General features: G+C 40.9%; 1 protein-coding gene across 4 annotated transcripts in view; it reads right to left on the bottom strand.

The window, feature by feature from the left end:
• Positions 1-13888, bottom strand: part of LOC134344379 (latent-transforming growth factor beta-binding protein 2-like) — a 510939-nt gene that overhangs the window by 280347 nt on the left and 216704 nt on the right. For all 4 annotated transcript variants that reach the window (XM_063044071.1, XM_063044078.1, XM_063044088.1 and 1 more), the window contains one exon: positions 10334-10436. In XM_063044071.1, the coding sequence (XP_062900141.1) occupies positions 10334-10436 (103 nt within the window). The remainder of the gene's footprint in view (positions 1-10333; positions 10437-13888) is intronic.

Genomic DNA, 13888 nt, shown 5'->3' with positions numbered 1-13888 from the left:
TTTTTCCCACTCTTTGCTTCCTGTCTGCCAACCAATTCTCTATCCACATCAATACCTTACCCCCAATACCGTGTGCTTTAAGTTTGCACACTAATCTCCCGTGTGGGACCTTGTCAAAAGCCTTTTGAAAATCCAAATATACCACATCCACTGGTTCTCCCCTATCCACTCTACTAGTTACATCCTCAAAAAATTCTATGAGATTCATCAGACATGATTTTCCTTTCACAATTCCAAGCTGACTTTGTCCGATGATTTCACCGCTTTCCAAATGTGCTGTTATTACATCTTTGATAACTGACTCTAGCATTTTCCCCACCACCGATGTCAGGCTAACCGGTCTATAATTCCCTGGTTTCTCTCTCCCTCCTTTTTAAAAAAGTGGGGTTACATTAGCCACCCTCCAATCCTCAGGAACTAGTCCAGAATCTAAAGAGTTTTGAAAAATTATCACCACTATTTCTTGGACTACTTCCTTAAGCACTCTGGGATGCAGACCATCCGGCCCTAGGGATTTATCTGCCTTTAATCCCTTTAATTTACCTAACACCACTTCCCTACTAACATGTATATCCCTCAGTTCCTCCATCTCACTGGACCTTCTGTCCCCTACTATTTCCAGAAGATTATTTATGTCCTCCTTAGTGAAGACAGAACCAAAGTAGTTATTCAATTGGTCTGCCATGTCCTTGCTCCCCATAATCAATTCACCTGTTTCTGTCTGTAGGGGACCTACATTTGTCTTAACCAATCTTTTTCTTTTCACATATCTATAAAAGCTTTTACAGTCCGTTTTTATGTTCCCTGCCAGTTTTCTCTCATAATCTTTTTTCCCCTTCCTAATTAAGCCCTTTGTCCTCCTCTGCTGGACTCTGAATTTCTTCCAGTCCTCAGGTGAGCCACTTTCTCTGGCTAATTTGTATGCTTCTTCTTTGGAATTGATACTATCCCTAATTTCCCTTGTCAGCCACTGGTGCACTACCTTCCTTGATTTATTCTTTTGCCAAACTGGGATGAACAATTGTTGTAGTTCATCCATGCGATCTTTAAATGCTTGCCATTGCATATCCACCGTCAACCCTTTAAGTGTCATTTGGCAGTCTATCTTAGCTAATTCACGTCTCATACCTTCAAAGTTACGCTTCTTTAAGTTCAGAACCTTTGTTTCTGAATTAACTATGTCACTCTCCATCTTAATAAAGAATTCCACCATATTTTGGTCACTCTTACCCAAGGGGCCTCTCACGACAAGATTACTAATTAACCCTTCCTCGTTGCTCAATACCCAGTCTAGAATAGCCTGCTCTCTAGTTGGTTCCTCGACATGTTGGTTCAAAAAACCATCCCGCATACATTCCAAGAAATCCTCTTCCTCAGCACCTTTACCAATTTGGTTCACCCAATCTCTATGTAGATTGAAGTCACCCATTATAACTGCTGTTTCTTTATTGCACGCATTTCTAATTTCCTGTTTAATACCATCCCCAACCTCACTACTACTGTTAGGTGGCCTGTACACAACTCCCACCAGCGTTTTCTGCCCCTTAGTGTTACGCAGCTCTACCCATATCGATTCCACATCCTCCCGGCTAATGTCTTTCCTTTCTATTGCGTTAATCTCCTCTCTAACCACCTCCTTTTCTTTCATGTCTATCCCTCCTGAATATTGAATATCCCTGAATGTTGAGCTCCCATCCCTGGTCATCCTGGAGCCATGTCTCTGTGATCCTAACTATATCATATTCATTAATAACAATCTGCACTTTTAATTTATCCACCTTGTTACGAATGCACCTTGCATTGACACACAAAGCCTTCAGGCTCGCTTTTACAACACTCTTAGCCTTTATACAATTATGTTGAAAAGTGGCCCTTTTTGATTTTTGCCCTGGAATTGCCGGCCTACCACTTTTACTTTTCACCTTACTACTTTTTGCTTCTACCTTCATTTTACACCCCTCTGTCTCTCTGCACTTGTTCCCATCCCCCTGTTGTGAACTAACCTCCTCTCTCCTAGTCTCTTTAATTTGATTCCCACCCCCCGCCAAGCATTCTAGTTTAAAGTCACCTCAGTAGCCCTCGCAAATCTCCCCGCCAGGATATTGGTCCCCCTAGGATTCAAGTGTAACCCGTCCTTTTTGAACAGGTCGTACCTGCGCCAAAAGAGGTCCCAATGATCCAAAAACTTGAATCCCTGCCCCCTGCTCCAATCCCTCAGCCACGCATTTATCCTCCACCTCATTGCATTCCTACTCTCACTGTCGAGTGGCACAGGCAGTAATTCCAAGATTACTACCATTGCGGTCCTTTTTCTCAACTCCCTTCCTAACTCCCTATATTCTCCTTTCAGGACCTCTTCCCTTTTCCTACCTATGTCATTGGTACCTATATGTACCACGACCTCTGGCTCCTCACCCTCCCACTTCAGGATATCTTGGATGCGATCAGAAATATCCCGGACCCTGGCACCAGGGAGGCAAACTACCATCTGGGTCTCTGGACTGCGTCCACAGAAATGCCTATCTGACCCCCTTACTATCGAGTCCCCTATTACAACTGCCGTCCTCTTCCCTTCCCTTCTGAGCTACAGGGCTGGACTCTGTGCCGGAGGCACGGCCACTGTCGCTTCCCCCAGGTAAGCTATCCCCCGCAACAGTACTCAAACCTATTGTCAAGGGGCACAGCCACCGAGGTACTCTCTATTACCTGACTCTTCCCCTTCCCCCTCCTAACCGTGACCCACTTGTCTGCCTCCCGTGGCCCTAGTGTGACCACCTGCCTGTAACTCCTCTCTATCGACTCCTCATCCTCCCTGACCAGACGAAGATCATCGAGCTGCAGCTCCAGTTCCCTAACGCGGTCCCTTAGGAGCTGCATCTCGGCGCACCTGGCACAGATGTGGACATCCGGGAGGCTTGGAGACTCCAGGGCATCCCACATCCAGCACCGAGAACAACAAACTGCCCTCACACTCATACTGCCCCTCTCCTCAAATAACAACAAAAAATGAATACCACACCTTCCTCGCCTCGTCCATTTCCGCCTAAGCCCGTTGAGCCGAAGCCCTTAAGCCTTCACTCTGCTCCCGGCTCACTCTGCTGCCCGCAAACTACGCTGCCCGCTGTATGAGGCTCTGTTCCTTTTAAATCTTCCGCGCTTCACTGCCCGACGTCACACGCCTGCGCAGTTCTGCCTCTTTGAACGCCGATGGAAAAAAAACCGAAAAATTCAAAAATGGCTTCCTCCGCACTCCTGCTATGATTCTCAGACTTCTTTCCACGAATTAAACCCGAAGCAGGATTTCTGTCCTTTTAAATCTTCTGCGGTTCATTGCCCAACGTCACACGCCTGCGCAGTCCCGCCTCTCTGAACGCCAATGGAAAAAAAACCCGAAAAATTCAAAAATGGCTTCCTCCGCACTCCCGCTCCGATTCTCAGACTTTCTTCGAATAGTCATCAAGGACTGAATGTTAAACAACCAAGCATAAATACAACTTTGTTGCCAACATCATACAGTATATAGTAATAGTCCATATCAAACACCAACAAGTCAATTTTGACTTCACAAATAGAGGAGAGCCTCAATGGTGATTATTACAAAGGTTTTGTTGGAGCCATGCATCTATTTTCTATCTGCATTGTATTCTGTATTGCACGTTTATTATGCTTACTATGATAACCAGTCATATGAGTGGGGGCATGATAAAAGTGAAGGGAACAAGTTACATATCCGTGCTTTGTTTGTGTTTATTTCCATTGCCGTATCATTTATATATGAGGGCTTTCAAGAATAGCATTGAAGGTAATACAGATAATTACGGTGACCGTCTCTATTTTCTCTGTCAGTTCAATGGAGGTTACCCTAGAGAGCTTGTCAAAAGTTGCCAGTGAGCCAGCCCAGAGGAAGGATATCTAAGGGCCAAAGCTTTACTACAGGAACATTTTGGTGGATGAACGTAAAATTGCAATGGCCTACATGGAAGAGGCTCTTCTTTGGCCACATATCAAATCAGATGATGTGAAAGCTGTTCAAGAACACAGCCTTTTTTTTTTAAAAGAGGCTGTTGCAATGCCATGGAAGACATGCAGGACATGCCTGCTAATGAGAGTTGTCGTAAATAAATTGCCTGATAAATTTGGGAAAAATGAAGATCAGTGACAGATAAAATGCAAGAAAGGTACAACTGTAAGGTTACTTTCACTGGCATTGTTGATTTTATTGAAAGATTGCTACACACCCAGTGTTTGGGAACGTATACGATACTAAGCCACCAGCAATAAGCAAAGCTGTGATCAAAAGTTAATCACAAATTTATTCCAAGATTAAAGGAAGCAGCTAAGCCACTACTGTAGCTACTGTGAAAAACTAAAACTGAGTCCGGAACTAAGATCATGTTTGCCTGTTCTACAAGGGTGAACATACCTTGGATTTGTGCTCTAAATTGGTGAAAAAAGTTTTCCTAAAAGAAAATGGTGTCTGCTTTGGTTGTTTGTGTATGAGACACTTCAGTAAGGATTGCAAAAGCATCTTTTATGCAAAGTATGCAGTGGCAAGGATCCCAGCATACTTCATATTCACTCTGACGAAAAAAGTGTAGTTTCAAAACAAGCCATGAATGAATCAAGCACAGCAGTGAGTTATGCCCAGGTACCAAATGGCCTTACAGGGGCTGGTGATCATGACTGTAAATTCCTATAATTTCAGATGAAGTCTAAGAAGGGTTACAAGATAGTGGTTACTTATGCTTTCTTCGATCAAAGAAATACTGCTGTGTTCTGCACAGAGAGCATCATGAATAAGCTCAGCCTGATAGGAAAAAGAACACACATTCTCTTATGCACCATGGGTTAAGAGAAGGTTGTGAGTAGCTACATTGCTTCAGGATTGGGAGTGGCTGGCTTAGAGAATTATTGTGAAACTATTGTGAACTGCCTAACATCTACTAACATCTACACACAGGGATATATGCCTGTCCACAAGAGGAACATTCCTCATCAGAAAGATCTTCAAGAATGGTCTCATATGAAGACCATAAGATATAGATGCAGAATTAGGCCATCTGGCCCATCGAGTCTGCTCTGCCATTCAATCATAGCTGATCCTTTCTTCTTCTCCTCAAACCCAATTCTCGACCTTCTCCCCATAACCTTTGATGCTATGTCCAATCATATACATTTGCCAGAAATTGAGCTGTTGATAGGGGTGAGTGTGCCTAAGGCATTGGAGCCGCTGCAAGTGATTTGCAGTGTTAATGATGGACCCTATGCAATCAAAACAATGTTACGTTGGATGTTAAAGGACCATTAAAAGGAGACCATAACGGTGGAAGACTATGACTGGCCGGAGATAACAGTTAATGGGACTTCAGCTTTGCACTTGGATGAGCTTAGGTATCAGCAATTCAAGATAGATTTTCATGAATGTAGTCAAGAGGAACAACCTGGCTTGTAAGGTGAAGAGCACAATCCAGGACAGTCTGCCTACCAGAAAAAGGACATTTGTGTAAATCTTGAAATTTCATGTCTCCTGTGCCTTGGTAGCATGTAGCCATAATTATCACAGTATAATAATTAGGGGCTGGAATGTGAAAGCCATGCATTTGTTTTCTATCTACATTATATTCTGTTCTGCATATTTATTATGGTAACTAGTTACATGACTGGGCAACATGGAAAAAGAGAAGGGAATAAGTTATGTACTTGGGCTTTGTTTGTGGCAATTTGTAACTGGGGACCGACAGATGTCATATCTTTTGCTGACCACTCAATTATGCTTAATTACCTTAGGGTATGCTTAAGTTTAATTGCTTCAAGGTTGTAAATTTGCTAATTACTAATAAAGGATCGATTATATATCTTCAACTATTGGAACTGAGCACACATCATGCAAGTGTAACAAATCCATGTGGTCGCCAACAGCAAGGTATCTTTTGGTTAGAATTGTCCCTAAAGGTTCAATTGCAGAAAATATTTAACAATCCAGAAGGCAGATATTTCTCAATGCTTAAAATATTTAAAAAATATTAACAGTATGATTAATTTTAGTACTCTACAGTAATTGACCCTCGCACATTGTTGAATTAAAGGTAAAATTCCAAATATCTTCTAAAAATTATGCCCACTCCTGTCACCAACATTCCTGGCCATGCTCTGCTCTCCACCTCCTAAACGCAGCCAGCCAGTTACTGGACTCAAGTGCTAGCTACTGTACATGCCTGCCAGTGATCCAAATCCCAACTTTGGCCTTACACTTAACACTTGTTCCTGGTCCCATCTTCTGCTTCACATCTAGCCACGTTCTTAACTATGGTTCCAATAATGCCCATAACCCACCCAAACAATATTCTTAGCCCTAAGCTCCATTACACAGCTATGCACATGATAATCCCTGGTTCTACTCAGACACACCTATCATTTTCCAGATGCATACCTACCCACATTACTGACCTCCATCTCTGAACCTCTTCCCAGCCTTGAGTTCAAGGCATGCAGCTTCCTGCTGTCCTTCTCCCTGCCTTCAACTGCATTTTTATTGTTTTACCAATGCCAAGTACTGAACATAGAGAAATAAAAGAAAAACAACTACAGAGGTTGGAAATCTGAAAGAAAAACAGAAAATGCTGAAAATAGCAGCATTGTGAAGGGAGACACAGTTAACATTTCCAGTCAAAGATGCTTCATCAGAACTGGGAAACAGAGATAAACCAGTTAGTTTCACATTGTAGACAAGGTAGAGGTGGAAACATAGGGAGATGGGTAAATATGAATTCGAAAGTTTGAAACTGACAGGGCAAATTGAGAGTATGACAAGTAAGAAAATAGGAAACTTTGATTGGTTAGTGAAGTCAGGAAGTTATGTTCATCTGTTTGAAATGTTGAAATGTTAGTTGGACCACCACATGAGTGTTGCATCCAATTCAGTTAACACACTGATGGAAAGATACAAAGACTGCAGAAACAGTTCAGAATACAATTTTGTTCTGAACAAAATAGTTTTTTTTTAAATTTGGAGCAAAGAAGGTTAGACAAGTCCCCTGGTCCTGATGGAATGTATCCCAGCATAATGAAAGAAATGGCAGAAGTTATAGTAGAGGCTTTGGCGATAATCTACCAAAATCCTCTGGATCCTGGGCAGGTCCAGACAGATTGGAAGACAGCAAATGTCATGCCACTGTTCAAGAAAGGATGCAAGCAAAAGGCAGGTAACTATAGGCCAGTTAGTTTAACCTCTGTAGTTGGGAAAATGCTTGAAGCTATCATTAAAGAAGAAATAGTCAGGCATCTGGAAAGAAATGGATCCATCAGGCAGATGCAGCATGGATTCGGCAAAGGCACGTCCTAGTTTGATAAACTTACTGGAGTTCTTTGAGAATACACAAGCGCATTGAATAGAGGGGAATGGATGGACGTTATTTACTTTGATTTCCAGAAGGCATTCGATAAGGTGCCACATAAAAGACGTATCCATAATACAGGGATGCATAGAATTGGGGGTGATGCATTAGCATGCATAGAGGATTGGTTAACCAACAGAAAGCAGAGAGTTAGGATATATCTCTGGTTGGCAATTAGTGGTGAGTGGTGTACTGCAGGGGTTGGTGCTGGGCCCTCAACTGTTCACGGTATACGTTAACAATCTGGAAGAGGGGACTGAGTGTAGTGTATCTAAGTTTGCTGATGACACTAAATTGAGTGAAAAAGCAAATTGTGGAGAGGATACGGACAGTCTGCAGAGAGATATAGATAGGTTAAGTGAGTGGGCAAGGGTCTGGCAGATGGAGTACCATGTTGGTAAATGTGAGGTCATCCACTTTGGAAGGAAAAAATGAAAGAGCAGGTTATCAGTTCAATGGTAAAAAAATTGTACATGCTGCTGTGCAGAAGGAGTTGGGAGTGTTTGTGCATGAATCACAAAAGGTGGGTTTGCAGGTGCTGCAGGCTATCAAGAAGGCAATTGGAATGTTGGCCTTCATTGCTAGAGGAATTTAATTTAAGAGCAGGGAGGTTGTACTGCAACTATAGGATACTGGTGAGGCCCCATCTGGAGTACTACGTGTAATTCTAGTCTGCTTATTTGAGAAAGCTTTGGAGGCAGTGCAGTGGAGGTTCACCAGGTTAATTTCAGAGATGAAGGGGTTAGACTATGAGGAGAGATTGAGCCTGGGACTGTACTCATTGGAATTCAGAAGGATAAGAGGAGATCTTACAGAAACATATACAATTATGAAAGAGATGGGTAAGATAGAGGCATGAAAGTTGTTTCCACTGGCAGGTGAGACTAGATCTAGGGGACAAGGCCTCAAGATTCGAGGGAGTAAACTTCAGATGGAGATGAGGAGAAATTGCTTTTCCCAAAGAGTGATGAAACTGTGGAATTCTCTGTCCAATGAAGCTGTGGAGGCTACCTCAGTAAATATATTTAAGACAACGTTGGATAGACTTTTGCATAGTAGGGGAATTAAGGGTTATAGCAAAAAGACAGGTAGGTGGAGATGAGTCCATGATCAGATCAACCATGATCTTATTGAATGGCCGAGCAAGCTTGATGGGCCAGATGGCCTACTCCTGCTTCTATTTCTTATGTTCTTATGTTAAAAAGATCACACACAAAACGCTAGAGGAACTCAGCAGGCCTGGCCCAAAACATCCATTGTTTACTGTTTTCCATAGATGCTGCCTGGCCTGCTGAGTTGCTCGAGCATTTTGTGTGTTGATTTGGATTTCCAGCATCTGCAGATTTTCTCATGTTAAGGTTAAAAGTATATTTGATCGGCATAAACAAAACCATTTTATACCAAATAAATCGGAAAAAAATTGTTCCCACCATCAGACAATGCAAGAATAGTTGGGGGGTGGGGAGAGGTAGTTGAGGAATATTGGGTTGCTCAAAGTTAAATTCCTGGACAATGATGCAAGGGGGATGTGAAGAATGCTGTTAACAGTTGGTAAAGGAAAAGGCCTTAGAAATTTTCCAAAAAAAAGATAGGTATGAAAATTATGGGTAAATTGGATTCATATGAATGCCCTTATTTGAGCCAGCTAGACACAAGGATTTCTCATTTTATCTTTTACAATGTGGAAAGATACAAGTGTAACGGGGTTTCGTCTCTTATATTACTGTAGATTTTTAACAGTTTCTTTATTCATACTAAATATTTGAGTAATTAGGTAACTAACATAAATTCTAGTCTATACTGGTAGATAAGGTAATCAAAGTCTAAGTAAAAGAAAACTTTATTTTTTAATTCATCCATAGAGTCAAACAGTACTACAACACAGAAACGGGCTCCTGTCCATGCCAACATGATCATACACCTAAGTCCTATCTATCTGTACCCAGATCTGAAATATCAAAGGAGGAAAATGAAGTACACTGATTTACAAGCATTAGGAGAAGCATAGTCTGATTAGGGATAGTCAACATGATTTTCTGATGGGCAGGACATGCTTCATAAGCCTGATAACATTTTTTGAGGAAGTGACAAAATACTTTGATGAAGGCAGAGTAATAGATGTGATGTATATGGATTTTAGTAAGGCATTTGACAAGGTTCTCCATGATAGGTTCATTCAGCAAGTCAGGAGGTATGGGATAAAGGGAAAGCTGGATGTCTGAATTCCGAATTGGCTTTCCCACTGAAAGCAGAGGGTGATGGTAGACAGACGTATTCTTTGGGAGGTCGGTGACCACTGACATTCTGCAGAATACTTATTTTGAAACTCCTGCTCTTTGTGATTTTTATAAATGACTTGGATGAGAAAGTGGAAGGGTGGATTAGTAAGCTTGCAGATGATACAAAGTTTGGTGGTGCTGTGGATAGTGTAGAAGGCTGTCATAGGTTACAACAGGACAGTGATAGCAGGCAGAGCTGGGTTGAGAAGTGGCAGGTAGAGTTCAATTTGGAAAAGTGTGAAGTGGTTCACTTTGGAAGGTTGAACTTGAAGGAGGAATACAGAGTTATTGATAGGTTCTTAACAGTATGGAGGAATAACGGTTTATTACGTTTAACATCTACATATCCCTTAAATTCAGTGAAAATTGATAAGATGATTCCGGTGTATGGTGACTATATTAGTTGGGGATTGACATGTTAACGTTGCAGCTCTGATAAAACTTTGGTTTGACCACACTATTTTAGAAATTGCTCATGAGCATGGATGAAAAAGGATAAGCTATTGATTACTGAATTCTCTTTAAAAGATACCTAGTCAATCTGAGTAAATTGGGTTAAATTACAATAGCATTCAGTCTAGATATGTTCTTGTCAATATGATTTAACATTGAGTAACTTCTGCTATACTAACATTCAAGTTATAAATTTTGATGGCTTACCTGGTTTTGGAGGACATTTTGTACACTTATGGTAACCCCATGATAATCCTACACTCCCACAACAATCATCCTGCCTTGTGAGACCTGGAAGTGGTTTTCCACACTACAATAAAAAGAAAAAAAAACAGAATTCACATGATTTTATGTTATGCATTAAGGGGATTAGCTTTCTTTCTCTTCATGATTAATAGTTTCAATATTTTTATCATGTTTAATGGCTATTGATCAGAGAAGCAGATGCACAATTGATAATGGAAACATGAGAAAATATAACATTTCTAGTAACTAAAAAGCCAGCTCCAGATTAAATTTACGCAAACTTTGTGAACCCAGCAAATGCAAATTCTGCACTTAATCACTGAATGTAAAAGTAGAAAATGATAATGATAGTTTGGGAAACCTAGGCTCACTGAAATCAATTGTTCACTTTCATAGGTTTTATGCAATTAAGGAACAAGGGAAATAGAAATACACCATTTAGCCCAGATGTTATTCTGACCGAAGGTATGAGACCAATGGTGTTCTGCAGGGATCAGAAATGGAGCCTCTGTTGTTTGAGGTTTTTTAAGTGATATGTACTAAAGTGTAAGTGGCCTGATTAGCAAGTTAGCAGGTGACACAAAATGTGACAGAAATGTGATACTAAAGAAGATTATCAAAGGAAACTGGAGGATATAGATCAATTGGAAATATGGCAGAGAAATGGCAGATGGAGATTAATCCAGACAAGTATGAGATGTTGGACTTTAGGAGGTCAAATGCAAAAGGAACATATACAATAAACTAAAGGACCCTTAGAAGCATTGATATACAGAAGAATTTTTGGGTACAAGATCACAGTTCTCTAAAAGTGGCAACACAAGTAGATAGAGTGGTAAAGAAGGTGAATGGAATTTTTGAATTCATCAGTGGGCATCATGTAAAAGAGTTGGGAAGTCATTGCAAATATACAAAACTTTGGTGAGATAACATTTGGGAAATTATGTGCAGATCAGATTACCACATTATAGCACAGATACAGAGGCTCTGGAGAGGGTACATTAAAGGTTCGCCAGGATTTTGCTTGGATTGGAGTGTATTAGCTATCAGGAGAGGTCAGACAAACTTGGATCTGCACTGTCAAAAGCTGATCAGTGCTGAGTCCATTGTTGTTCATCATCTATATAAATGATCTGGAAGATAATGTGGTAAACCAGATATGTAAATTCACAGGTAACACCAAGATTTAAGATTTGGTGGACAGCAAGAAAGGTTGCAGCAAGATTTGAACTAGCTAGAAAATGGGCTAAAAATGGCAGACTGGAATTTAATACAGACAAGTGTTATATTTTGGTAGGAGAAACCAGGGTAGAACTGACGCAGCACATATTTAGGGCACTGAGGAGTGTGGTAGAACAGAGAGATCTGGGAGTACAGAGCCATAATTCTTTGAATGTGATCTCATAAAGAGAGCTTTTGGCACATTGGCCTTCAAAAATCTAAGGCTACGTCCACATTAGACCAGACAATTTTAAAAACACAAACGATAGGCGTCCACACCAGGAGTTTTTGAAAATACCTCCGTCCACATTAAAACAGGTATTTGGGTGAATTTCCTCCTACTGGGCATGCGCAGGACACACAGAAAAACAGTGAAGAGGAAATGGTATACTTGGTGCACGTTTGTCCAGTTACAGACTAGAAAAACTTAAAAGGAAATTGCCAAACGAAAGACTTGGTGCACGTTTGTCCAGAAACATTTCCTATAGCCATAGTCCCTTCACCGATGAAAGGGACAACAGCTACAACTAAATGCAATAAGGCTTGTTACTGGGCAAAAGTGAAATTTGCTGTTACTTCATTTGTTTGCCTTTACTTTTGCCAAGACTTTGTGTATTATTTTGCTGTATTTAACATGTGCAATAAAACGAGTTACTGGGCAAAAGTGACAATTGCATCTATTGAATGTTTGCACAAGCAATACATTAATAAAGCACCTTGTTAAATGTATAAAACATATCAGCATCAGTGTTATCTTCTATTTCCATACAATGTTACATTAGGCTGTTACACATCTATTGTCAGATATTGTTGTCGTTGTTGTGGTGTTGGAGGTTGCGTTCAAGAAAACAATGAAATACCATGCTGCCGCCACCATTTGTTCCAGCACGTCATGACAGCGTTTTTTTAAAATTAGCTGGTTACCCCCTACACACTACAACGGCCAACTGGCGTTTTCAGACTTAAACACTCTGGAGAGTGTTTCAGAAAAGTTCCATTTTCAGGGGAGGATAACACCGTTTCAGTGTGGACGGAGGGTCAAAACGAAGAGAAAAAGCTTTGGTTACGGATTTACCCGGTCTAGTCTGGACGTAGCCTAAGTATTGTGTACAGAAGTAGAGATATTATGTTGAAGTTGTACAAGATGTTAATGAGGTTTGTTTGATGTATTTCTGGTCACCAACCTACAGGAAAGATATCAATAACATCTAAAGAGTACAGAGAACATTTATAAGGATGTTGCCAGGACTTGATGACCTGAATTATAGGGAAAAGCTGAATAAGTTAGGATGTTATTCCCTGAAGCGCAAGAGAATGAGGAGGGATTTGATAGAGGTAAAAAATTATGAAAGGTATAGACAGGATAAATGCAAGCAGCCTTTTTCTACTGAGGTTGGGAGAAACTATAATTTGAGGTCATGGGTTAAGGGTGAAAGGTGAAATATTTAAGGGAAAATGAAGGGGAACTTCTTCACTCGGAAGCTAGTGAGTGTGGAATGAGCTGCCAGCAGAAGTGGATGTAGGTTCAATTTCAACATTTGAGAGAAGATTGGATAAGTATATGGATGGAAGGGTATAGAGGGCTACACACACACAAAATTCTGGAGGAGCTCAGCAGGCCAGGCAGCATCTATGGAAAAGAGTAAACAGACTTCGGGTCCCGAAGAAGGGTCTCGGCCCGAAACATCGACTATTTACTCTTTTCCATAGACGCTGCTTGGCCTGCTGAGTTCCTCCATCGTTTTCTGTGTGTTCCTTTGGATTTCCAGCATCTGCAGATCTTTTCATGTTTGTGGTTTATTGTCCAGCTATAGATTGATGGGACGAGGCAGAATAATATTTTGGCATGGACAAGATGGGCTGAAAGGCCTCTCTCTGTGCTCTGGTCTTCTATGGCTCAATATTAAGGGTAATAAAGGGTAGTTATTCTTTTACCCCTTCCTCCCAGGATGGGAATATAAAGTACAAGAAAGCAAAACATGAAGTGAGTGGAAGAACATTTAGAGGAGACGTGCAAGGATTTTTTTTCCCTGCAAACATAGAGTCATAGGTGCCTTGAATACACTGCCAGGGGAAGTGGTGGAAGTAAGTACAATTACAGTTAAAAGCATTCAGACAAGCATATGTCAGGCAGGGAATGGAGTGATACGGACAATGTGTAGACAGATGGGATTATTTTCAATTGACATTATGGACTGCACAAAGGTCCTGTTCATGTTCCATACTATGTTTTAATGTTCTATACTTTATACTTCTACCTTCTAATCTTGCATAATTAATATTTTCATTCCTCTC

Source organism: Mobula hypostoma, chromosome 1 (genome assembly GCF_963921235.1).
Source record: "Mobula hypostoma chromosome 1, sMobHyp1.1, whole genome shotgun sequence".
Taxonomy (NCBI): domain Eukaryota; kingdom Metazoa; phylum Chordata; class Chondrichthyes; order Myliobatiformes; family Myliobatidae; genus Mobula; species Mobula hypostoma.
This window is presented reverse-complemented; position numbering and strand designations above follow the sequence as displayed.